The following is a 27738-nucleotide window of genomic DNA, read 5'->3' on the forward strand; positions in this document are numbered from 1 at the left end:
TGCTGCAAAATGTGAATTTCAAAGTAAATATGTCTCTTTTGGGCTACTGTATCAATATGGAGCTGCAACATGGGGGCCTCCATGAGGGGGAACCGCTCCCGTGTAGATATGACGGGCTCATTCTAAGCTTATAAAAACATCTTGATTCATTGTTGCTGTACAGATGGTTATGATTCAGTCTTATTTCCGATCATAAACACTCTGAAATCCCACATATTGTAGCTTTAAGGAGTTTTATGGTGACTGCAAAACGAACCACTGTCATTTTACTGCTGTTCACTAATTAATTAGTTACCATAAATTAAATTCCATTGCTTGTTTTGATATAACGATACAATTATATTATAATTATAAGCGTAAGTTTAACTTACAGTGTTTCTGAATTGCTTTTGAATTGCTTACAGATTGTGTCGCAGACACCTGCCTATAGGTACAAGTGTGCCATAAACGCTGAGATATTTCAGACACCAAACATGAGTGAATTTGAGGTGGGGCTCAAATTTCATGCATTCATTCATTTTCTATACCTGTCACAGGTATAGAAATAGGGGGTGAATCATTTTTAAACTTTATCGTAATCAGAATCAGAATATCCTTTATTCATCAGGTTTCTACAAGAATACAAGGAATATGACTCCAGTTTGAACTGTACTCTGTCTATACAAGCATGTATAGATATGCACTAAACACTAAATAATTCACACTAAAAATGTGCAAAAAAAACATGCAATAAAAATGTGTGCAAAGGAGAAACATGAACTTCAATTTCTTACAAAATTGAAAAGCAAAGATGTTTTTAATTTTTTTTTTTTTTTTACTGACCTCCCATGGCCCACCTGCAGCTCTTCTACTGACCACCAGGGGGGCTGTAACCCACAATTTGGGAATCACTGCTCCAGACTCTACCGTCACCTCCCCAAGTATTTTAACCCACATGGGTCAAAATCCTAAATCCTGACATATTTCCACACAAAACGAATTTTAATCACATTGCCAATATAACATTTTTGAAACCTTGATTTGAATTCTATCCAAGAAAATTATGGCAGCGCCAAAGAAAATTTTTGCTGTGACTTCAATATTTAAATGGTAAAACAATTTTGAGGTGAGGTGTGTGTGTTTGTGTGTGTGTACTCCTGAGGAGCTGACAGGGAAGATAATAGTTTATTGCAATGTTCTTTTTTTTAGTATCATGTATAGAAGTGAGACTGCCGTGTGCCCGTAAAGCTGTGGGCCTTCACTGGCCCCTGGGCTAACAGTTTAAGATGAATCTTAACATTTACATTTGGAGTTGCCTCCCACCACACTGACACTCTACTTCACATCAGCTATTGAAATTCCTCCTTTTAGTTTGGTCCGTGAATGAGGCATTCTGCGTATCCATGGCAACCATACCGCGCGCTCAGCGTTTCCCCCTCCCCTCTCTCAAACATGCCCACGTGACGCTGATGTTGGAGTTTACCCCCTCCTTCGCTGCTGAGGCGCACCTCCACGCGCGCACACTCGGTTGAGTCGAGTCTAAACTCGGCAAAGATTTATTTCTTTATATTTTTTTGGGGGAGGGGGGGGGTTGTCAGGCTGGACACTTGCCGGGAGGAAAAACACGCTGCTTCCACACAGAAGAGGAGTAAACTTGTCGGTCTTCTTCAGATGGGAGTCCCACGCGCGCGGAAAACTTGGGCTCACTTCTCTTCTCGGTGATTATCGGAACTTTTTGCGCTCCAAACATGCCGGAGCGAATCAGCGTTTCGGAGTTTGTGGTGCTGACAAACGAGGATTTGTCTTCGCCGGGGACGTCGAGTTTTCAGTCGAAAATGAGCGACTGTCGGAGCACAGTTTCAGCCGTGGAGGAGGTGAGGAGGGCGCGCGCGCCCCTTTTGTCTGTTTACCTGTCTGAAGATCACTGCGCGCGCGCGCGTGACCGTCAGGGAGCGATTTCAAAGTTGATCTTTAATTTGTTGTTCAAAAGAAGGTGCAGCTGTGCATAAGAGAAAAAGTGACAAAAAAGGGGGAAAATATTTTGTACCTTGGTGACTTTTAATTTGGGGAGACGTGGTAAAGATGATATGAGGGCAAAAAAAAGTTCTGGAGTTGTGTTGCTCTTCTTCACGTTTTTCATCCACAACAATCACATCTGATTTGCGTGTCAGTCAGTGAAATTTCCTGCTGAGGTGACTGGTTGGAATCCCTGAATGGTTTTTATTGCAACCAGTCATCTCAGCCTGCACATTGTCATTACATTTCATATCATTTGGAACAACAATCTTGCAGGCTGACTGGTTGGAAGGAAAACATGCAGGCTCGGATTATCAATTGAAATGATCATATGCAGGCTGGGAGGGCTGGTTGGAAGAAGAATATGCAGACTGAGATTATCAATTGGAATGACAGTGTGCAGGCTGGAATGATTGGTTGGAAGGAGACCATGCAGGCTCAGATTATTAATTGGAATGATCATCTGCAGGCTGAGAGGACTGATTGGAAGGAGAACATACAGGCTGGGATTATCAATTGAAATGACAGTGTGCAGGCTGGGATTATCAATTGAAATGACAGTGCAGGCTGGGATGATTGGTTGGAAGGAGAACATGCAGGCTGGGATTATCAATTGAAATTACAGTGTGCAGGCTGGGATTATCAATTGGAATGACAGTGTGCAGGCTGGGATTATCAATTGGAATGACAGTGTGCAGGCTGGGATTATCAATTGGAATGATCCTCTGCAGGTTGAGATGACTGGTTGGAAGGAGAACATGCAGGCTGGGATTATCAATTGAAATGACAGTGTGCCGGCTGGGATTATTAATTGGAATGATCCTGTGCAGGTTGAGACGACTGGTTGGAAGGAGAACATGCAGGCAGGGATTATCAATTGAAATGGCAGTGTGCAGGCTGGTATTATCAATTGGAATGATCCTCTGCAGGTTGAGACGACTGGTTGGAAGGAGAACATGCAGGCTCAGATTATTAATTGGAATGATCCTTTGCAGGCTGAGAGGACTGGTTGGAAGGAAAACATGTTGACCTTTGGCCTGAGGTGTAAATATTCAGCGCAGTTTGCAAAGTAGATCCTTCTGAAATTGGACCTGGACCAGATTAGATTACCAGATGTGTGCAAAGCTGTTGCATAGATCCAGAAGTATTGTTTAAACTGTCAGATATTATATGTGTTCCACCTGCTTTGCAAAGATGAACAAACTCAGAAAATTTTATGCTTCTGAAACTGACTCCAATTTTTGGATGGGATGATTTGTGTTGCACTTTCATAATGAGGCTGTGAGTAGATGCATTAGGTCAGAAGTAGCAATCTTGCATATTATTTTCTCGTAAAGAGTTTGGCGTGAGAGGGTTTGGTTTTTGTGATAGAATTTATGGTTAGAAATTTCTGTGTAATCCATAAAATGATGGGAAATAGAAAAAAATACTCTTGGATCTGGATAATGGTATGTGCACCTGCAGATTTTTGGTTAGTGCAGTCGTGCTAAACATGGAAGAGCCACGTGTCCTTCAAGGTAGAAGGTTCAAAGTGAGAGAATATTAATGAATGGGCTTAAACATTTGTGTGTGGTGCTAACCGAGCCAAACCTTTCGTGCCCCACCACACTGCACGGGGTGTATACAAGTAGGAGTGTTTTTTTAAACTGTGTTTTTAGGTCATGCTGCTGGTTGCTGCATTGTATTGTCAGCAGAGGCCAGAGGTCAGCTGTATGACACAGGCTTTCTTGACTCAGCAGAAAAATAATTTAAACTTTACCTGAGCCAGCGAGGTGTACTGAGCTGTGGTTAGCGAGTCTTATTAGAATGTGAGTGTGTCCTCCTCTCACAGTGTGTTGTGTGTCAGCGTGTTTGTCTTTTGGGTCTCTGAAGGCCACGTGTGAATTTTGTCAATTTCACCCAGTACTTTGGATCAAGGCCTGTTTGACTCCTTTCTGTGTGCGCTTTGTGTTTGTTTGACATCTTTTCTATCAAAGGAGGAAACACGGGGTGGCATCCATGAACTCTGTCTTAAAGCAAATAATCTTAGTGTGCACACAAGTAGAGCTTTCCTCATCTGTCTCCACTGTGGTAAAACACTATGACTGCGAGATAGACTTTTTTTCAGGTGGCGCATTGATTTTTATTTTTTTTTTTACGTTATAGTTTGGATGAGAATCAAGATGACACGAAAAAGTTATTGCATGTCTATAAAGCTTTTTGACAGCAGTATTTAAAGCTGCAGTGGTTATGATTTAGGGGTGTTTAGCAGAAGTCGACTATAACCATCTGTTTGTGGCTGTATAAATACCTGCAGTAAGGAATAATGTGTTTTCTTTAGCTTAGAATGACCTGTTCATATTTACAGGGGAGCAGGCCCCCTCATGTTGATACAGTAGCCGACATACTTATTTTGTCTTTTGCATTTTACAGTGAAGCCAGGAGACTGAAGAAAGAAGAAGCCGCTTACCATGAGCCCTTCCTATCTTAAACTTAAAATTGGCCTTCGTATCTTTAACTTAGCATGAGCCTTTCGTATCTTTAACTTAGCATGAGCCCTTCATATCTTTAACTTAGCATGAGCCCATCGTATCTTTAACTTAGCAGGAGCCCTTCGTATCTTTAACTTAACATGAGCCCAATGTATCTTAATCTAAGCATGAGCCCTTCATATCTTAAACTTAAAATTGGCCTTCGTATCTTTAACTTAGCATGAGCTCTTCCTATCTTAAATGTAGCATACTCTTCACATGTCAGATTTGAGGACGCGTGCTGATACTGTGCTTGCGTTAGATTTGTTTTGGGTTCTGACTGGCGACCACCCAGGCAGAGTTGACATCCATCTTTATCTCCTGAGACTTCATGCAGATTGGTGTTCTTGTTGTTAGTCAGATTTGAGGGTGTGTTCTGATCCTGTGCCTGTCTTGGAATTGTTTTGAGTTCTGACTGGTGACCACTCAGGCAGACTTGACATCCATCTTTATTTCCTGAAAGTAGGCAAGTGTCTGGTGAAACATGGGCACCCTTTTGGCTTGGTACGTCTGCGGGGCTCCTCTGTAAGAAAGCGCCTCTGTAGTGGATCATGTTTGGGGAAAATGCACAGCATTAGGTGCATTATGGTAGCACACAAGAATTCTCTTGAGAAATACTGAAAACAGCCAGTTGTTAGTGCTCATTTAGAGGATCATTTTTGCCTTGGCAGAGGTGCGTCCTCTTTTAGTGCTTTTCAAGTTTCCAGAAACTACGAGGTGGAATCTCCTTCCCCTTGGTGCCGGAATACTAATATATAGCATGTTAGAGATGAACACAGTACATTCAGACTTTCCTGGCATGAAGCTCTGTCTGCAGAGCAGCAATGGCGATAGCAGAGTCCAGGGCTTGTAAAGGGAACAGCTGTCTGATGTATTTATCTTCAGCTGATGTCCTTATTTATGGTGTTGAAAGACTGAGAAATGCATGACTGAAATAGCTGTTAGGGAGGGACCTGTTGGAATCTAATGCAACAGTGCATTTATAGATTGATGTAGTTATGTTTAATCTGTCATGCGTGGAAGAGCTGCAGTAATGATTGTGTGGGCACATACCCCGCTGCTTCCAAATTATGACTGATTAGAGACAGCGATAAAGAGAAAAGAAGGGGATAAGTAGGGGTTTCCTTTCCTTTCCTGTTAATTTGGGAAATAGTATGCAGTACCAGTCATTTGGACACATTTTCCCATTCAGTTGAATATTTTTATTACATGTTAGAAACTGTAGTTTAACTTAAACTATACAACTAATAAACACCACGACGGGTTATGATGAACCCTTCCAAAACACACCAGTTTACTGACATATTCACCATCAAAGTCCACAAAAAACACAGATTTCCAGCTGCAAAAAAAATCTGGTTTTCTCATTCGTTTCATTATCTCCGAGGGGATGATGCCTTACATGATGTCACCAGAGTCAGCTTTTCTGACAGGTTCACATGTCTGAGCGTTTATCAGCTACAGATGAAATCAAGCTGATTTCCCTACGTTCATGACTTAATTTTTCAGGGCATATGGCACCAAAAATAAAGTACAGTACATCAATATGTTCATAAATATACCACCAGCGAAGTTGGAGGAGGTTATGTTTTCAGCCGTGTTTGTTTGTGAACAGCCTGGAGCCCACAATTTTTTTCTATATCGTTATGAAATGTTTGCTGAAGATTCCTATCTTGGTAGGCAAGAACTGATTAAATTTTAAAGGTCATAGGTCAAAGGGCAAGGTCAGGAAAAATCTTGGAAAATTGGAAAAATCCCCATCTTTAACATTGGATGAATTTTCCAAAATTCATAACTCTGACAAAAAAGATCAAATTTCTTTTATATTTGATAGCTTTATGTAGGATGGCATCCTTTATCGCCTGACAAAGTTTGATCTGGATCTGATCCAGATTACAGATTTTGTGACCTTTTTAAATGTTACATTGAAAACCCCCATTTAATGTATATTTTACATTATAGCTTAATGAAACGTGTTCCAATAATTCTCATATTTAAAAGTGAGGTGCAGACTGGCACTCACTATCACCTGACAAAGTTTGATCCAGATCTGATCCAGATTGTGAATTTTGTGGACGTTTGAATTTAATATTGAAAATCCCATATGGTGTAAATTTTGCATTATATCTCAATCAAAAGTGCCAAAAGTGACAGATATACTGCTTGAACACAGTGTACGTACCTCTGTGAAAGTTGGACTATCAATATGCTGTATAGACTGGGGATTGATTCCAAGGCTGTGCTTCAAGCTCCCTGTCGGTGTCCTTGGACAAGACACTAAATCATCCAGGTCCACCCAGCTGAACATGGGTGCCAGCCCTGGCTAGGGAATTAACCTGTGGTGGACTGGCGGCCCTTCCTTGGGAAATTGTACACTCATTTATTTCACGCTACTGTATCTGAGGATGACCTCCATCCTGGTGGGCCTCGAATTAGGGTTAGGGTTGACTTTCATCTATCATCTTAACTACTTAGTGCCATCATGCTTTGTTAATGAGGTGAATAAAAACACCATATACGTATCAGTTTGACTTGAACTATAAAACTCTTTTGCCCTCCATTTATCTCTTTTGTTGCTGAGAACAACATGACATTGTTGTTTCTCAACATTAATCTACTTATCCAAAAAAGGAACTGTGTGCGTGTGTTCTTCTGCATGTTTGACGGTTTGTCAGCAGACGTGTGGGTTGTCTGTCTGGGTTCACATGCCTTCATTAAAAAAAAGAAAAAAATTCAACAAACCCAGCCTGTTTTGTTGACCTGCACCAGCTTGTTTCCATTGCATTTTTGTGCCAAGCAGTCGAAACAACTCTGCACAGCAGCAGGGAGCACCTCCCATCGTGAATTCTCCCATTCATTGTGTGCAGTCTCATTACCCAACAGTGGCGCAGCCTTTTAATTCAAAGCTTTAAGAGTGGACTTGACTGGGAAGGAGTGGGGTGTGTAAACGACAACAGCTAACAAGGCAGGGCCTGTCAAGTCTAGATTACTGCCTCATTAAACCTATTTCTGGTAGCATGTAGGTGGGGTGCCACGTGTCTGAAGATGTGGTCTTTAAGATGCCAACGTGGAGGAGGAGGATGATTTTCCAAACATACTGAGGCAAAGTGACCATCGGCATAATAGCCTCGCTCGTCGTCTGCATTGAGCACTGCTCTAATGCTAACGTGCTAATGCCAGAAAGTGCTGAAACCTGAAGAGTGACAAATGGATGGCTGAGGTTACATCATTCAAGAATGTAGATGACAACACAGAAGAGATGGTTGTCTTGCTGACTCACCTGCTTACCTTAGTCACACAACGTGGGAAATTAACTTGGGCATACAACTTTTGGCCAGTATATATATATATATATATATATATATATATATATATATATATATATATATATATATATATATATATATATATATACACACTCAACAAAAATATAAACGCAACACTTTTGGTTTTGCTCCCATTTTGTATGAGATGAACTCAAAGATCTAAAACTTTGTCCACATACACAATATCACCATTTCCCTCAAATATTGTTCACAAACCAGTCTAAATCTGTGATAGTGAGCACTTCTCCTTTGCTGAGATAATCCATCCCACCTCACAGGTGTGTCATATCAAGATGCTGATTAGACACCATGATTAGTGCACAGGTGTGCCTTAGACTGTCCACAATAAAAGGCCACTCTGAAAGGTGCAGTTTTGTTTTATTGGGGGGGATACCAGTCAGTATCTGGTGTGACCACCATTTGCCTCATGCAGTGCAACACATCTCCTTCGCATAGAGTTGATCAGGTTGTCAATTGTGGCCTGTGGAATGTTGGTCCACTCCTCTTCAATGGCTGTGCGAAGTTGCTGGATATTGGCAGGAACTGGTACACGCTGTCGTATACGCCGGTCCAGAGCATCCCAAACATGCTCAATGGGTGACATGTCCGGTGAGTATGCCGGCCATGCAAGAACTGGGACATTTTCAGCTTCCAAGAATTGTGTACAGATCCTTGCAACATGGGGCCGTGCATTATCCTGCTGCAACATGAGGTGATGTTCTTGGATGTATGGCACAACAATGGGCCTCAGGATCTCGTCACGGTATCTCTGTGCATTCAAAATGCCATCAATAAAATGCACCTGTGTTCTTCGTCCATAACAGACGCCTGCCCATACCATAACCCCACCGCCACCATGGGCCACTTGATCCACAACATTGACATCAGAAAACCGCTCACCCACACGAGGCCACACACGCTGTCTGCCATCTGCCCTGAACAGTGTGAACCGGGATTCATCCGTGAAGAGAACACCTCTCCAACGTGCCAAATGCCAGCGAATGTGAGCATTTGCCCACTCAAGTCGGTTACGACGACGAACTGGAGTCAGGTCGAGACCCCGATGAGGACGACGAGCATGCAGATGAGCTTCCCTGAGACGGTTTCTGACAGTTTGTGCAGAAATTCTTTGGTTATGCAAACCGATTGTTTCAGCAGCTGTCCAAGTGGCTGGTCTCAGACGATGTTGGAGGTGAACATGCTGGATGTGGAGGTCCTGGGCTGGTGTGGTTACACGTGGTCTGCGGTTGTGAGGCTGGTTGGATGTACTGCCAAGTTCTCTGAAACGCCTTTGGAGATGGCTTATGGTAGAGAAATGAACATTCAATACACGAGCAACAGCTCTGGTTGACATTCCTGCTGTCAGCATGCCAATTGCATGCTCCCTCAAATCTTGCGACATCTGTGGCATTGTGCTGTGTGATAAAACTGCACCTTTCAGAGTGGCCTTTTATTGTGGACAGTCTAAGGCACACCTTTGCAATAATCATGGTGTCTAACCAGCATCTTGATATGGCACACCTGTGAGGTGGGATGGATTATCTCAGCAAAGGAGAAGTGCTCACTATCACAGATTTAGACTGGTTTGTGAACAATATTTGAGGGAAATGGTGATATTGTGTATGTGGAAAAAGTTTTAGATCTTTGAGTTCATCTCATACAAAATGGGAGTAAAACCAAAAGTGTTGCGTTTATATTTTTGTTGAGTGTATATATATATATATATATATATATAGCTTTTTAAAGATTTTAAACATCTTGGTCAATGTGTCCCCACTGATATGTCTAATTTTGCAAGCATGTAACTGGATTCAACCAAAACATTTCCAGATTTTACACAAGGTGTAGCATCATCATGTCTGACTTTCTGTACAGATCTAGTTTTATTATTATTATTTATCTTTTTTAATGAATTCGATCTCCATATGCCTAATCAATCAATAAAATGAGAGGGGATATTCTCTCACCAGTTGTACAGCGGTCAAGTCTTGGAGCATGCACCACGTCCATTGCACCAAGGAACTGCCTCAGGTCCTGGATGGCAGCAACATAGACAAACAAACAGTCCAACCCCTTCTCTAGAAAGTAATCCCTATATGGCATAGTCAGGCATCCCATTGGCCCTTGTTTACAAATGTACATAAAATTGCTTGGATGGTTTTGTAAGATGTAAATCCTATATAGGATCTGCAGCCCATCAGTGTCCGGATGTATTTCTGGATTCCATTGTGTGAAGTGGCTGAGAGTCTATGACTACCCCTTGATGGGACCGCAGTCCAGCACAGTTTACTTCCCATTCAAGGCCGGTTCCCATTTGCAGCTGAATGGACTGAGACACAACAGATGAACTTGTCCAAGGACACAGGCAGGTAGTGTGGCCAGGAATCAAACCCAGATCTATATATTGGTAGCCCAACTGTTTATCCCACTGAGAGTCCTGCTGTTATCACTCAGAAACAAAGAATTCATTTGGATGAATCCGTGTCCAACAGGTAAGGCACAGGTGTTGCACTGCAATTGTCCTTTCTTTATTTTTGCTGTTATTGTCTGTGAATTATTGTGGTCAGTATTTGGGTCATGCAGCTGTTAGCCGATAATGGCAGTAGTCTTAGCTGCAGCCCAAAAAGGATTCACACTGACTTTGTCTGCAGAACTTCATAATTTTATAGTGTCACCAAAGCGTCTTTCTCTCACTGTCTCATTGTAGTCCCTGGAGGCGGACCACACAACTCTACAGAGGATGAAGAAGACGATCAAAGCTATACACACATCTGGACTGTGTAAGTATCAGTGGAAGACAGCTGCTGGCTGGTCAGCGGTGACAGTACAGCTGGAACGGTCTCCACAGTTATGTTTTATGTCTGTTCTTTAGCCAGTTGTTAAACAAACGTCCACTGCTCGTGCAGCAAGATGAGCTGTCTGTTCAGTGGGAGGCCTTTTTCTAACTCATTGTACAAGCTCAGCGCGGATGACATCATCAGGCTCATGTGGGCAGTGTTGATTATGAGTGAAGCCTCTTGTTATGGGTCTACAGTGAGTAGGATGGCAGCTGATCAAGTTTACATCCATACACACCATGTGTATTTATGTGGTAAATTATGTGGGTGGTTTCAGCAACAATGAGCTGCTCAGTGTTCACACGGTGACCTGGCTGTGCCACGGGGGTCACTGAGTGAATATTTTGAGTGCGAGTCACGCCGGAGGACGTCAGTGTCACTCGTCATCACCTGCGAACACAGTGGGCACTGACCTCAAAAATGCGCGGGAGAAACAGCAGAACTAAAGCTGTTTTTCTGTGCTCGCTTACCCGCCTGGATCTCATTTGAAGTCTAAAAGTCGTAGGTTTGAGTAAAACTGAGTCAGTGAACCAGTTGGCCAGGATTGGGCAATGAGATACCGTCACAGTTATTCTAAATATTCAGCTTCTCAGTTTCCTCCTCTGTAAGTAGAATCATATGAGCTAGTTCCAGTAATCAGAAGCCCCCCTCGCTCATTATGATGTTGTACCCCTTAATCAGGTGTGGTGACACAGGCGTGCGTGTGCTGCCGGATAGCTGACCCACCAAGATGTCAGCCTGACTGCTCACTACATGTGCAAAAATACACACCATAGGAGAGTCTCCTCTTTCATCCTGCCAACACACCATGGTGTTACACTGTGTGTGTTCTGGCAGAGGAGAAGAGTCATTTTGGTGGTTAAACATTTGCTGAAAAATCGTTTTCTGTAACTCAGCTGTTGATTGAGTATAATAACGCTGCATTTATAATGTGACATGCTCATGGTTACTTTCGGTCCTCAGTTGTTCTTGAGTTTCCTTCCTCTCGCAAAACATTCACTTTCTTCCCTTGCACTCTGTTATGTCATAGTCTGTTAAATTTTTATACTTTTTGGCTGGTTCATTTATCCAGCTACAGTTTACCACATTGTACAGTATTTGTGCAAACCAGATTATTTTTGTTTGCATTTCTGTGAAGTCTGCTTAGTATCAGACTTGAATGTTCTTTTACTACTCAGTACGCAACTACTAGCAAATGATTCTGGGTTCCAAGCAAGGCATTTTGCACTATAGTGCCTTTGAATGAAGTTAACAAAAAAATGTGTTTCAACTGACTTATTTTGGCAAACCAAGTAAAAATGTTGTAATTGGCACGAAAGCTAGTATTGACAGCTGACACGGAAGACCTGTGTGACTTTTCTCTTTGTATAGCAGATAGCCAGCAAAACTTCCATATTCAGATTTTGTCTGGTGTTTTCCTAATTGTATTTCTGATGACTATGTTTATTAGTTGTGTTCGTCACTGTCATTCTGCATTTGAAGGTTTGCCACATTTCGTTGGGTCCATGAAGCTAACACTAGAGTATATCAATCAATCAATCAATCAACTTTTTTCTTATATAGTGCCAAATCACAACAAACAGTTGCCCCAAGGCGCTCCATATTGCAAGGCAAGGCCATACAATAACCATGAAAAACCCCAACGGTCAAAACGACCCCCTATGAGCAAGCACTTGGCCACAGTGGGAAGGAAAAACTCCCTTTTAACAGGAAGAAACCTCCAGCAGAACCAGGCTCAGGGAGGGGCAGTCTTCTGCTGAGACTGGTTGGGGCTGAGGGAAAGAACCAGGAAAAAGACATGCCAAGAAGGGGGGCAGAGATCGATCACTAATGATTAAATGCAGAGTGATGCATACGGAGCAAAAAAAAAAGAAACAGTGCATCATGGGAACCCCCCCACAGTCTACGTCTAAAGCAATATAACCAAGGGATGGTCCAGGGTCACCCGATCCAGCCCTAACTATAAGCCTTAGCGAAAAGGAAAGTTTTAAGCCTAATCTTAAAAGTAGAGAGGGTATCTGTCTCCCTGATCCGAATTGGGAGCTGGTTCCACAGGAGAGGAGCCTGAAAGCTGAAGGCTCTGCCTCCCATTCTACTCTTACAAACCCTAGGAACTACAAGTAAGCCCGCAGTCTGAGAGCGAAGCGCTCTAATGGGGTAATATGGTACTACGAGGTCCCTAAGATAAGATGGGACCTGATTATTCAAAACCTTATAAGTAAGAAGAAGAATTTTAAATTCTATTCTAGAATTAACAGGAAGCCAATGAAGAGAGGCCAACACGGGTGAGATATGCTCTCTCCTGCTAGTCCCCGTCAGTACTCTAGCTGCAGCATTCTGAACCAACTGAAGGCTTTTTAGGGAACTTTTAGGACAACCTGATAATAATGAATTACAATAGTCCAGCCTAGAGGAAATAAATGCATGAATTAGTTTTTCAGCATCACTCTGAGACAAGACCTTTCTGATTTTAGAGATATTGCGTAAATGAAAAAAGGCAGTCCTACATATTTGTTTAATATGCGCTTTGAATGACATATCCTGATCAAAAATAACTCCAAGATTTCTCACAGTATTACCAGAGATCAGGGAAATGCCATCCAGAGTAACGATCTGGTTAGACACCATGCTTCTAAGATTTGTGGGGCCAAGTACAATAACTTCAGTTTTATCTGAGTTTAAATGCAGGAAATTAGAGGTCATCCATGTCTTTATGTCTGTAAGACAATCCTGCAGTTTAGCTAATTGGTGTGTATCCTCTGGCTTCATGGATAGATAAAGCTGGGTATCATCTGCGTAACAATGAAAATTTAAGCAATACCGTCTAATAATACTGCCCAAGGGAAGCATGTATAAAGTGAATAAAATTGGTCCTAGCACAGAACCTTGTGGAACTCCATAATTAACTTTAGTCTGTGAAGAAGATTCCCCATTTACATGAACAAACTGTAATCTATTAGACAAATATGATTCAAACCACCGCAGCGCAGTGCCTTTAATACCTATGACATGCTCTAATCTCTGTAATAAAATTTTATGGTCAACAGTATCAAAAGCAGCACTGAGGTCCAACAGATAAGTCCACTGTCCGAAGCCATAAGAAGATCATTTGTAACCTTCACTAATGCTGTTTCTGTACTATGATGAATTCTAAAACCTGACTGAAACTCTTCAAATAGACCATTCCTCTGCAGGTGATCAGTTAGCTGTTTTACAACTACCCTCTCAAGAATCTTTGAGAGAAAAGGAAGGTTGGAGATTGGCCTATAATTAGCTAAGATAGCTGGGTCAAGTGATGGCTTTTTAAGTAATGGTTTAATTACTGCCACCTTAAAGGCCTGTGGTACATAACCAACTAACAAAGATAGATTGATCATATTTAAGATTGAAGCATTAAATAATGGTAGGACTTCCTTGAGCAGCCTGGCAGGAATGGGGTCTAATAAGCATGTTGATGGTTTGGATGAAGTAACTAATGAAAATAACTCAGACAGAACAATCGGAGAGAAAGAGTCTAACCAAATACTGGCATCACTGAAAGCAGCCAAAGATAACGATACATCTTTGGGATGGTTATGAGTAATTTTTTCTCTAATAGTCAAAATTTTGTTAGCAAAGAAAGTCATGAAGTCATCACTAGTTAAAGTTAATGGAATACTCAGCTCAATAGAGCTCTGACTCTTTGTCAGCCTGGCTACAGTGCTGAAAAGAAACCTGGGGTTGTTCTTATTTTCTTCAATTAGTGATGAGTAGAAAGATGTCCTAGCTTCACGGAGGGCTTTCTTATAGAGCAACAAACTCTTTTTCCAGGCTAAGTGAAGATCTTCTAAATTAGTGAGACGCCATTTCCTCTCCAACTTACGGGTTATCTGCTTTAAGCTACGAGTTTGTGAGTTATACTACGGAGTCAGACACTTCTGATTTAAAGCTCTCTTTTTCAGAGGAGCTACAGCATCCAAAGTTGTCTTCAATGAGGATGTAAAACTATTGACGAGATACTCTAGCTCCCTTACAGAGTTTAGGTAGCTACTCTGCTCTGTGTTGGTATATGACATTAGAGAACATAAAGAAGGAATCATATCCTTAAACCTAGTTACAACGCTTTCTGAAAGACTTCTAGTGTAATGAAACTTATTCCCCACTGCAGGGTAGTCCATCAGGGTAAATGTAAATGTTATTAAAAAATGATCAGACAGAAGGGAGTTTTCAGGGAATACTGTTAAGTCTTCTATTTCCATACCATAAGTCAGAACAAGATCTAAAATATGATTAAAGTGGTGGGTGGACTCATTTACTTTTTGAGCAAAGCCGATAGAGTCTAATAATAGATTAAATGCAGTGTTGAGGCTGTCATTCTCAGCATCTGTGTGGATGTTAAAATCGCCCACTATAATTATCTTATCTGAGCTAAGCACTAAGTCAGACAAAAGGTCTGAAAATTCACAGAGAAACTCACAGTAACGACCAGGTGGACGATAGATAATAACAAATAAAACTGGTTTTTGGGACTTCCAATTTGGATGGACAAGACTAAGAGACAAGCTTTCAAATGAATTAAAGCTCTGTCTAGGTTTTTGATTAATTAATAAGCTGGAATGGAAGATTGCTGCTAATCCTCCGCCCCGGCCCGTGCTACGAGCATTCTGACAGTTAGTGTGACTCGGGGGTGTTGACTCATTTAAACTAACATATTCATCCTGCTGTAACCAAGTTTCTGTTAGGCAGAATAAATCAATACGTTGATCAATTATTATATCATTTACCAACAGGGACTTAGAAGAAAGAGACCTAATGTTTAATAGACCACATTTAACTGTTTTAGTCTGTGGTGCAATTGAAGGTGCTATATTATTTTTTCTTTTTGAATTTTTATGCTTAAATAGATTTTTGCTAGTTATTGGTGGTCTGGGAACAGGCACCGTCTCTACGGGGATGGGGTAATAAGGGGATGGCAAGGGGAGAGAAGCTGCAGAGAGGTGTATAAGACCACAGCTCTGCCTCCTGGTCCCAACGCTAGACAGTCACAGTTTGGAGGATCCAAAAAAATTGGCCAGATTTCTAGAAATGAGAGCTGCTCCCTCTAAAGTGGGATGGATGCCGTCTCTCCTAACAAGACCAGGTTTTCCCCAGAAGCTTTGCCAATTATCAATGAAGCCCACCTCATTTTTTGGACACCACTCAGACAGCCAGCAATTCAAGGAGAACATGCGGCTAAACATGTCACTCCCGGTCTGATTGGGGAGGGGCCCAGAGAAAACAACAGAGTCCGACATTGTTTTTGCAAAGTTACACACTGATTTAATGTTAATTTTAGTGACCTCCGATTGGCGTAACCGAGTGTCATTACTGCCGACGTGAATTACAATCTTACCAAATTTACGCTTACACAGGGCTTCTGTTTAGGGCTACGCTTCCTCCTCACAGTCACCCAGTCAGCCTGCTTTCCCGACTGCACGGGATCTGCCAGGGGGGAACTAACGGCGGCTAAGCTACCTTGGTCCGCACCGACTACAGGGGCCTGGCTAGCTGTAGAATTTTCCACGGTGCGGAGCCGAGCCTCCACTTCGCCCAGCCTGGCCTCCAAAGCTACGAATAAGCTGCACTTATTATAAGTACCGTTACTGCTAAAGGAGGCCGAGGAATAACTAAACATTTCACACCCAGAGCAGAAAAGTGCGGGAGAGACAGGAGAAGCCGCCATGCTAATCGGCTAAGAGCTAGTAGCTACGCTAAGCTAGCGGATTCCCAAAGCATATATACTCAACAAAAATATAAATGCAACACTTTTGGTTTTGCTCCCATTTTGTATGAGATGAACTCAAAGATCTAAAACTTTTTCCACATACACAATATCACCATTTCCCTCAAATATTGTTCACAAACCAGTCTAAATCTGTGATAGTGAGCACTTCTCCTTTGCTGAGATAATCCATCCCACCTCACAGGTGTGCCATATCAAGATGCTGATTAGACACCATGATTAGTGCACAGGTGTGCCTTAGACTGCCCACAATAAAAGGCCACTCTGAAAGGTGCAGTTTTATCACACAGCACAATGCCACAGATGTCGCAAGATTTGAGGGAGCGTGCAATTGGCATGCTGACAGCAGGAATGTCAACCAGAGCTGTTGCTCGTGTATTGAATGTTCATGTCTCTACCATAAGCCGTCTCCAAAGGCGTTTCAGAGAATTTGGCAGTACATCCAACCAGCCTCACAACCGCAGACCACGTGTAACCACACCAGCCCAGGACCTCCACCTCCAGCATGTTCACCTCCAAGATCGTCTGAGACCAGCCACTCGGACAGCTGCTGAAACAATCGGTTTGCATAACCAAAGAATTTCTGCACAAACTGTCAGAAACCGTCTCAGGGAAGCTCGTCTGCATGCTCGTCGTCCTCATCTGGGTCTCGACCTGACTCCAGTTCGTCGTCGTAACCGACTTGAGTGGGCAAATGCTCACATTCGCTGGCGTTTGGCACGTTGGAGAGGTGTTCTCTTCAACTTTATGCGAAAGAGATGTGTTGCACTGCATGAGGCAAATGGTGGTCACACCAGATACTGACTGGTATCCCCCCCAATAAAACAAAACTGCACCTTTCAGAGTGGCCTTTTATTGTGGACAGTCTAAGGCACACCTGTGCACTAATCATGGTGTCTAATCAGCATCTTGATATGGCACACCTGTGAGGTGGGATGGATTATCTCAGCAAAGGAGAAGTGCTCACTATCACAGATTTAGACTGGTTTGTGAACAATATTTGAGGGAAATGGTGATATTGTGTATGTGAAAAAAGTTTTAGATCTTTGAGTTCATCTCATACAAAATGGGAGCAAAACCAAAAGTGTTGCATTTATATTTTTGTTGAGTGTATATAGTATATATATAGCATATATAGCAAGTATATATAGCATAGTGGTGCCTTTTGAGTTTCGAAAGGCATGTAGGAAGCTAAGTTTCCCAGTGTGTAATATCCAGCATGTGCTACCCAACTATTACCGTAGTATATACTAGAAGTACGCAAGTAAACAGTAGGGGATGCAAGCTGGATGTACTGCTCTGCCACCGTTTTAGCTGTCCTTTGATCTCATGTTTACTCAAAGCACATACGAGGTCTGTCCAAAAAGTAACGGACCTTTTTATTTTTTTCAAAAACTATATGGATTTGAATCACGTGTGATTGCATCAGCCAAGCTTGAACCTTCGTGCGCATGCGTGAGTTTTTCCACGCCTGTCGGTTGCGTCATTCGCCTGTGGGCAGGCTTTGAGTGAGTACTGGTCCACCCCTCCCGTCGGATTTCTTTTGTCTGAGAACTTGCTGAGAGACTGCCGCTTTGCTCCATGAAATTTTTTTCAGAAACTGTTAGAGACAGGCAGTTGGAAACCATTCGAAAGATTCAGTTGGATATCGGTGAAGATTCTGTCGGTGTCACGTGGATTATGGACTGTTAAAACCTTTTTAAAGACGGCCCACAGCAGCGGATGGAGCGCAGCGCGCCAAGCGGCCATTCGACAGGCTGGATCGACCAGATCATTTCTAAACTGAACGCTGTGTTGATCCGGGACATCATGTGACTACCACAGAAATGGCAACAGAGCTGGACATAGCACTTTTGCGGCACATTCCACTGTTACAGGAGATTTTGTAATGAAAGACGTGCGGAGGATTTCGCACATCGGCACGGAGCAGCTCAGGACGTGCAGCAAAAAAAAACACCTCCGTGTTGGAAACCATTCAGAAGATTCAGACGGCTTTCGATGGCTTTCAGTCGAGTGAGTATCCGAGAAATTGTGTCACAGCTGGACATGCCCCAACATGTCCTGTGAGACTTCCAAGACGGAGGTGTTTTTTGCTGGGCGTCCTAAGCTGCTTCGTGCTGACGCGCGAAATCCTCCGCACATCTTTCATTACAAAATCTCCTGTAACAGTGGAATGTGCCGCAAAAGTGCTATGTCCAGCTCTGTTGCCATTTCTGTGGTAGTCACATGATGTCCCGGATCAACACAGCATTCAGTTTAGAAATGATCTGGTCGATCCAGCCTGTCGAATGGCCGCTCGGCGCGCCGCGCGCCCTCCGCCGCTGTGGGCTGTCTTTAAAAAGGTTTTAACAGTCCATAATCCGTGTGACGCCATCAGAATCTTTACCGATATCCAACTGAATCTTTCGAATGGTTTCCAACTGCCTGTCTCTAACAGTTTCTGAAAAAAATTTCATGGAGCAAAGCAGCAGCCTCTCAGCAAGTTCTCAGACAAAAGAAATCCGACGGGAGGGGTGGACCAGTGCTCACTCAAAGCACGAAAGTTCAAGCTTGGCTGATGTAATCACACGTGATTCAAATCCATATAGTTTTTGAAAAAAAATAAAAAGGTACGATACTTTTTGGACAGACCTCGTATGTGCATACCCAAGTACACCATGCAAATTTAAATTTTGCAATGACAGACTTTTTAATGGTTCTTTATGTGTACTGGTACAGCGCTATGGCTCCTTGGACAGTGCTACAATTTTCATAGAATTGCATTGTGGTCTTGAAATTTTTTAGAGATGTTCTTCTTTGGTTACCATGCCCCAGTTGCATCATTGAATAGTGTCGTGTAGACCATTTGCACACTATAGAGAAAGAGCATTATCTGGGTACCGTTCGTCTATGAGTAAATGCCTACCGAGTTTTTAGACACTCTACAGATTGTGCATGTTGCTTTTTCTCTGCTATACAGTGTGCTAGTATCTCTATTTGGATGTAGTCATACTGTAGTATCTTGTTAAAATTTGTAACACATGATTCAAAAGTCAAGGTTTTTTAACAGAAAATACAAATTTTGATCTTATTGGTGATGTAAGATTTTAGTTGATAAGGGCATCCTGTGTAAATCGTGTCAAATCCCAAAGCGAATCTGTATTTAATCTACTCAGCAGTCAAAGGAAGCAGAACAACAATATTGGTGATATAAGACTGCAAATCCTTTATTGTAAAAGTTATGGAACACAATTATAGTGGTGACAAAGAATAGAATATCTTTTTCAAAATTCAAAAGGATTACAAGTTTAAAAAAAATAGCCAACAGTGCATTGGAATGCAGTGGTTTGTAGTCGCTTCTAGAATGGATGCACAAACACCAAAGTCTGAGCCGCTATGAGCGAGAAAGCCCACAACGTTCAGGTAAGGTCTAGAATTCATAGTGCTGTGTAGGCCTATTTTTACTTAATCTGATGAGCGAATGTATGTTGTAAAATTAAGCAGAGTTGTTGCCTTTGTGAGCAGGATGCCATTGTTTGGGGAAAAAAGTGGTCCATACAACAACTGTGCCATTCTTATGTGTTGATTAGCCAGGTGTTTGGCAGTGGGAGTACCCCCCCCCCCCCCCCGCCTTTTTAAAAAATCTGTTTGTGTTGCACTTTTATTCACACATATTCTTCCACAAATTAATAAAAGACAATAACAGTGAAAGATATAAGGATGATTTATTCTACCTCCGGGTGTGGGCTGTCAAAACAAGTAAACATTGGAAAGCTTTTCCAATGTGGATCTACAGTGGTTGATGAGCTTCCTCTGAAATTTGGCATGCCATTTAGTCTAAACAAAAGAAAATGTTACTATAAAAACCTTCAAATAATTTTTGTCCTTGGCTTGGGCTGAATAAGGAAATGTTTCATAATTAAAAATGCAATCTTGGTATTTACGTCAGAAGTGCCACAGTTTTAATTGGTGTTTTATATTTTTGTTATGAGCAGTATTCCAGTCAGCAATAAGTCGTAAAGCCCAATTTATGCTACTCCGTATCCACAACTCTGTAGTCATGTAGAGGGCTCTCCTCCAAACCCTCTCTGTAGCCTGATGTGCACTTCCCAAAAATTGTAACTACACGTCGAGACGATGGGGAACACAGGCTTTGATCGGTCTGCTAACTACATCATTTCCAGAATCTCACTTTTCCCGTTTTGCAGTCAACAACTTTCATGAAATATTAGGGCGGTCTTCATCTATTTGAAGAGTTTCAGTCAGGTTTCAGAATTCATCGTAGTACAGAAACAGCATTAGTGAAGGTTACAAATGATCTTCTTATGGCCTCAGACAGTGGACTCATTTCTGTGCGCGTCCTGTTAGACCTTTAGCTTTTGATACTGTTGACCACAAAATTTTATTACAGAGATTAGAGCATGCCATAGGTATCAAAGGCACTGCGCTGCAGTGGTTTGAATCATATTTATCTAATAGATTACAATTTGTTCATGTAAATGGGGAATCTTCTTCACAGACTAAGGTTAATTATGGAGTTCCACAAGGTTCTGTGCTAGAACCGATTTTATTCACTTTATACATGCTTCCCTTAGGCAGTATTATTAAAAAGCATTGCTTAAATTTTAATTGTTACGCAGATGATACCCAGCTTTATCTATCCATGAAGCCAGAGGACACACACCAATTAGTTAAACTGCAGGAATGTCTTACAGACATAAAGACATGGATGACCTCTAATTTCCTGCTTTTAAATTCAGATAAAACTGAAGTTATTGTACTTGGCCCCACAAATCTTAGAAACATGGTGTCTAACCAGATCCTTACTCTGGATGGCATTACCCTGACCTCTAGTAATACTGTGAGAAATCTTGGAGTCATTTTTGATCAGGATATGTCCTTCAATGCGCATATTAAGCAAATATGTAGGACTGCTTTTTTGCATTTGCGCAATATCTCTAAAATCAGAAAGGTCTTGTCTCAGAGTGATGCTGAAAAGCTAATTCATGTATTTATTTCTTCTAGGCTGGACTGTTGTAATTCATTATTATCAGGTTGTCCTAAAAGTTCCCTGAAAAGCCTTCAGTTAATTCAAAATGCTGCAGCTAGAGTACTGACAGGGACTAGAAGGAGAGAGCATATTTCACCCATATTGGCCTCTCTTCATTGGCTCCCTGTTAATTCCAGAATAGAATTTAAAATTCTTCTTCTTATTTATAAGGTTTTGAATAATCAGGTCCCATCTTATCTTAGGGACCTCGTAGTACCATATCACCCCAATAGAGCGCTTTGCTCTCAGACTGCAGGCTTACTTGTAGTTCCTAGGGTTTGTAAGAGTAGAATGGGAGGTAGAGCCTTCAGCTTTCAGGCTCCTCTCCTGTGGAACCAGCTCCCAATTTGGATTAGGGAGACAGACACCCTCTCTACTTTTAAGATTAAGCTTAAAACTTTCCTTTTTGCTAAAGCTTATAGTTAAGGCTGGATCAGGTGACCCTGAACCATCCCTTAGTTTTGCTGCTATAGACTTAGACTGCTGGGGGGTTCCCATGATGCACTGAGTGTTTCTTTCTCTTTTTGCTCTGTATGCACCACTCTGCATTTAATCATTAGTGATTGATCTCTGCTCTCTTCCACAGCATGTCTTTTTCCTGATTCTCTCCCCTCAGCCCCAACCAGTCCCAGCAGAAGACTGCCCCTCCCTGAGCCTGGCTCTGCTGGAGGTTTCTTCCTGTTAAAAGGGAGTTTTTCCTTCCCACTGTCGCCAAGTGCTTGCTCATAGGGGGTCGTTGTGACCGTTGGGGTTTTTCTGTAATTATTGTATGGCTTTTGCCTTACAATATAAAGCGCCTTGGGGCAACTGTTTGTTGTGATTTGGCGCTGTATAAATAAAATTGATTTGATTTGATTTGATTCATCAAAAACATTGATGGCCCCTACTGGTCTGGCAGTGAATTGCATTGAGACACTCACCAAACCCAGTGGTGGACTTTGCAAGGTTAACAACTGCATTGGAGTGATTGCGTAGCCATGGAGTTACAGAGTAGTAGAAGCATAAAAAGGCTATAATGCTGTGCCTGTGCACTGCAGGTTGAGTTATTCCTTTGCAGCCAAAGATACTTTCACTGAGAAACACTTTAGGTCATTATTTTGATTATGAAAAGTGAACCCGCTGAGGTCATGGTCCTTGGGAAAGTTACCTTTAAGCTGTTGGAAAATATGGGGTCTCTAAAGCCTGCCTGTGTCCTGAACCAGGATAAGTGGGGAAAACTGGTCCTAATTTATCCCACATGCATCTCTTGTTAAAATTCTCTTCCGGCATAAGCTCAATCCAGTCTGTTGTTTTTCTCATTTTCTGTAAATGTGAACTGAGTCACCTTTTATTGTCTGTATCTGTATTCACTTTGATTGTGTTATTTTTCAGCCCATGTGGAAAATAAGGAACAGTACATCGAGCTGCTGGAGAATTTGGGGAATAGTCACCTGAGCCAGGACAGCAACAAGGTGTCCACAGGTTTCCTCAACCTGGCTGTGTTTACCAGAGAGGTCACAGCACTCTTCAAAAATCTGGTGAGGTCACACAGTTTAAACCAGGAATATTAGTTGATCCACAGAATAATCAGCTGTTTGATAATTGATTTAAGTTATTTATCACCAATAAAAAGATCTGTTAATTTTCCAAGTGATAAAACTGGAAAGCAGATAAACCATGACTACAGAATTCTTACAGGATAACAAACCTGGTAATTATGAGGGGAGAAATAAATCAGTGAGTTTATAATATATATGTAAAAGAAAAATAATCAGCACAATCATAAATGTGCTGTGTGTGTGTGTGTGTGTGTGTGTGTGCGCACACGCGCGTGCGTGCATGAATGTGTGAAGAGAAAAACAATATTTAACACCTGCATGCTCTCCCCTGCTGACTGTCCTATGCAGCCCAGATGCCTCCTACCGATGGTTTCTATGGTGATGATAATTGGTCTCAGACCTGAATATGTAAATCAGCACACACACACACACACACACACACACAGTGTCACACAGGGTTCACCATGTGAAGCAGGCGTAAGGTGCCTTGACACTTGCACTAATTTGATTCCCGCACTGACATGTAATCTTGCGTGTCACTGAGTAAACACACCATAAAGTGTTGTAACATGAACTGTGCCAGTGCACAAAGAACATTTTTAAATGTTCAAAACTTCTGGCATGGATTAATTTCGTAAACTAATTGTGAACGTTGTACAACCTATTTGAAAGCGCTGTGTGTCACTGCGTGCAGCGCATCTGAATGATTATGACGAGATGTTGCATCTATAATAAACATAATTTTACAGATACATTATCTAACTCACAAGAAGGAGTGAAAATGTAACTGTTTTACCAATCCATTATAATATAAATATTGTAAATAATTACCTTTGAATCAAGATTTCAAATGCGTTCTCCACGGCACGATGCGCACGAGCCAACCTGTAGCTGTAGATCATTTCTCTATGATTCTGGGAGCAATAAGAGATGGTTTCATCAGCCAAATTCTGAGAGGAAATGCGTCATCGGCTACAAAATGATTATTTAATATAGCACATCATCCAGCAGGACAAAGCACGGCGTGCAGTGGGACAAAGCGGGTCACATTGCCACGATGAATTGCACAGCAGTGCGGGGATCAAGTTTGTGCAAGTGTAAAGGAGGCTTTACACATGATTTAGGCTCAGAGATGATGATTTAAGGAGTCTTCCCACAAAATTAACTTAAGAGTGTTCCTTAAGAGTGTTCCTTAATAGCATATACATGTGGCATGTGCATGTATCAGTGTGTATGCAGCCATGCATGATTTCATTCATGACACTTGTGTATCCACAATATATTGAAAGATCGATAGTATATATTTTTTTTAAAAAGTTACAATTTTTGGTAATTTTGTCTGTTTGATCTGTTTTCTTATATGAAAAGTGTCTGTAATTCCTAAAGGATTAATAACATATTTCTGTTAAACCCCTTGAGTTAAAGCTGAAAGTCTACAATACAAGTACATCTTGATTGTTTCATTTCAGCTCCATCACAGTGGTGTACAGAGGCACCAAAAAAAAAACAATTGTGTCAATGTCCAAGTACTTATGGACCTGAGTGTTATCTTTTAGCTACCTCAGCTTTGGGACACTGTTCAAACAGCATTTGTGTAAATATGTAAAGGTGAACTTAGCTGGCTGAACACACAAGTGGTTAGACAATATTGACCACCAAGGTGCAGCTTGGTTAATCCACCAGGACCAGCGGGGAAAAAAGCTCAAACACTGAAAAGTCTTAAAACATAAACAGCTGATTGGAGAATTGATCATCAGATAATGGATGAATATACTGTGGTGCGCAAACAATTTGATTCATCAAGTAGTACAACTGTTGAAAAGCAACCATTTAATTTGATATTCAATTAGTTGTGTGAAAGGATAATTTTGTATTCAGTTTCAGCAAGCTAAAGTAGGGCACCAGTGTTTGGAAAAACAAATACTAAAATTTTTAGCGTGTGTGTGTGTGTGTGTGTGTGTGTGTGTGTGTGTGTGTGTGTGTGTGTGTGTGTGTGTGTGTGTGTGTGTGTGTGTGTGTGTGTGTGTGTGTGTGAAGCATTATGAGGCCTCACTGAAACAACCTGTTTTGTGCCAGTTATGTTAAATGGAAATGAGCTGCTGTTTGTCATGTCACCTCATCTTTCAGAGAGCGCTTCTCTGTTTTTCACCCACAGCCCATGTGGGCTAAGTGGGCGTGTCTAATGAAGGAAGCAGATTTGTCGATATGGACTTGTGTGACCAGCCCAGTCTCGTTTTTTTTTCATGCCCCCAACATGAAAAGCGCCCTGTTTTTGTGACACGTTTTTTTATTTTGCTATTTATAATCTTCCCTTTTTCCTAACTGTAACCATAGTGTAAGCGTCTACCGTCCATCACCCCACATTTCATGGCGCTGTCACAATTTGTGCCCCATCACGAAAGCGCCCCATTTTCATGCCCCCGGCACAAACCCATAGATTAATGTGCGTTTCATAATGCTGCCACGAATTTCCGTGAGACTGGGTTGTGTGTGACACAAATCTGTTTCAGGATGAAGTTTTTCCTTATAGCTAGGGAGTTTCTACATGCAGAGACATACAGGGGTGTTGGAATTATTTCCTGGAAACACTGTCATACCTGGACATTTTTGTAGTCGCACCTGTGGGAAAGAAGACAAAGACTACAGAAATCTGACATTTGATCCCAGTGACCTTGACCTTCACACAAATGATCGACCTTTAGTTGACCTTGGCAGGGCAACACTACATTTAGTCTAAATTGGGTTGAAAATCAAATTTGTTGACCTTGATGTTTTAGTTTGGTAGAAATCATCAACAGGACCTGGGAGGAGTAGGACAACAAACAGGCAGGCATGAACATGGACCCTCCATATATTGTGCCACGTTTGATGCAAATCATAATGTAAGAACTTCAGTTTTTACCTTTGACCTCAGTGATTGACCTTTGGTAAATTTGATCTCACCTGGAAAATTCCAGTAGTAGAGTAGTGTTGCTCTGCCTAGGTCAGCCAGAGGTCAATCATGTTTAGTGGACATTTGAGTGAACATCAAACCTTTGACCTTTGACCCGTGACCTTGACCTTTACTGAAACCAGCCCTTTTAGGGACGTTCTGGGGTTGACTTTCATCCGCATACCCAAGTTTGGTGGAAATCGTACAAAGGACATGGGAGCAGTAGGAGAAGGCACAGACAAAAACAGCTGAGATTATAGTGTGATGTTATTCTGATGGTACAGAACTGGTTTATTTGCTTTCATTTCTGAACATATTTTCAGATTCTGAATTCTTGAGTGGCAGTAATGCAAACTGGGAGTGTGCATGAGATGGCTAAGCTGTATTTATGAAGATGTTGTGGTTATTATGTATTACGTACTGTAAAGATTGACATGTTATGGTTGTGATTCATTCATGTTCAGATTCACTACAGACTCACATCCTGTTATTGCCATCCAAACCTCAAATTACTCTCAGCTTTCACTTTACAGAACAGAAACAGCTCATAAATATCATTACATCGTATTCCCATAAGACTCAACAAAGTTGATTTGCAGATTGTTGTCCTGTGTTTACTTTTGATGAGTCACTGGTTCAGAATTACTGAATCACCGCGTTTTTAGTGAATTCTACTCTCAGCCCTGGAAATGTTACTCTTCAGAGAGATAAGAGGAATGTGCAGTTTGCATGTACTTTGTTTACAGGTGATGAGAGCAATTTTATTGAATGATAATTTATTATATATGTGGTTTCACTCTTCATGTCACAGGTGCAAAACCTCAACAACATCATGTCCTTCCCTTTGGAAAATGTTCTCAAGTCAGAGCTCCGGGACAGCAGACTTGTGAGTGAAGGTTTTACAACAAACTGAATAAAATGCACAGTTATATAAATGATATTCTCATGTGTCATATCATTTCCTAACTAGAAGGGTGTTGGTTTGATTCTGACTTGGAGTTTTGACGGTGTTGCAATTGCATGCACAATTGGGAAAGCATCCAGATTTGGGTAATGGGTGACTCAGTGTCAAGGAGAATAGTTGTATGTGGTAACCCTGCAACAGACAGGTGACCAGGGTGTGTTGTGACCCTCCATGGTGTAGGAGAAACCAAATCTGCCTTAAAAGGAACATTCGCCTTGTGAATCGCATAGAAATTTATTTCAGGGATGAATACAGGGGCTGGAAGAAAAGTTGTATGTAAAGTTTTGCAAACGATCATCAGTAAAATGGTTTTCATTGTCAAGTGTCACTTCATTTAATAACTGTAATACCCTCACTCCACCCTGCAGGAGAGTAATCAATATGGTAACTGGAGATAATCTGCCAAATGACCTCTGAGGATTTGGGGAACAAGTACACAGATAGTATGAAGCGCTATGAATTGCTCGGTTCTACAAAAAAAGGGTTCAGCACCATTCTTGATTTTACATGTTTCTTTCTCCCCCCACTGGCAGCTAATAAATCCATCATTAAAACAAACCACTGCACATATAACTTCTGTCTTTTGAAGGCAGACGTCTGTCAACAATTACATGGGTTTAATAAGATATATAATGCAATACACTTTAGACGGATGAATAGAATCAGTCCATTTGTTTTTAATTTGTCATGCTGGCAGACTGTTGACTCATAACTTTCAAAAGCTTCCGTATGCTCCTGTCAGTTCCTGCCTATGAAACAGCTGACTTGATGGCTGAACATTGCTTCACTGTAGGCACAAAAGAAGGTAAAGTTCTTCTCTAATCCTGTTCAGCCTTAAAGCAGACG

General features: G+C 41.6%; 1 protein-coding gene across 1 annotated transcript in view; it reads left to right on the top strand.

The window, feature by feature from the left end:
- The first annotated feature begins 1491 nt into the window (after positions 1–1491).
- The window catches only part of asap3 (ArfGAP with SH3 domain, ankyrin repeat and PH domain 3), a 61525-nt gene continuing 35278 nt past the window's right edge, over positions 1492–27738 (top strand). Inside the window, exons 1-4 of the mRNA XM_034195289.1 lie at positions 1492–1853; positions 10539–10611; positions 22830–22975; positions 26740–26814. Coding sequence (XP_034051180.1) covers positions 1728–1853; positions 10539–10611; positions 22830–22975; positions 26740–26814 — 420 coding nt within the window. The 5' untranslated portion in view covers positions 1492–1727. The remainder of the gene's footprint in view (positions 1854–10538; positions 10612–22829; positions 22976–26739; positions 26815–27738) is intronic.

The sequence above is a fragment of the Thalassophryne amazonica genome, chromosome 19 (assembly GCF_902500255.1).
Source record: "Thalassophryne amazonica chromosome 19, fThaAma1.1, whole genome shotgun sequence".
Lineage (NCBI taxonomy): Eukaryota > Metazoa > Chordata > Actinopteri > Batrachoidiformes > Batrachoididae > Thalassophryne > Thalassophryne amazonica.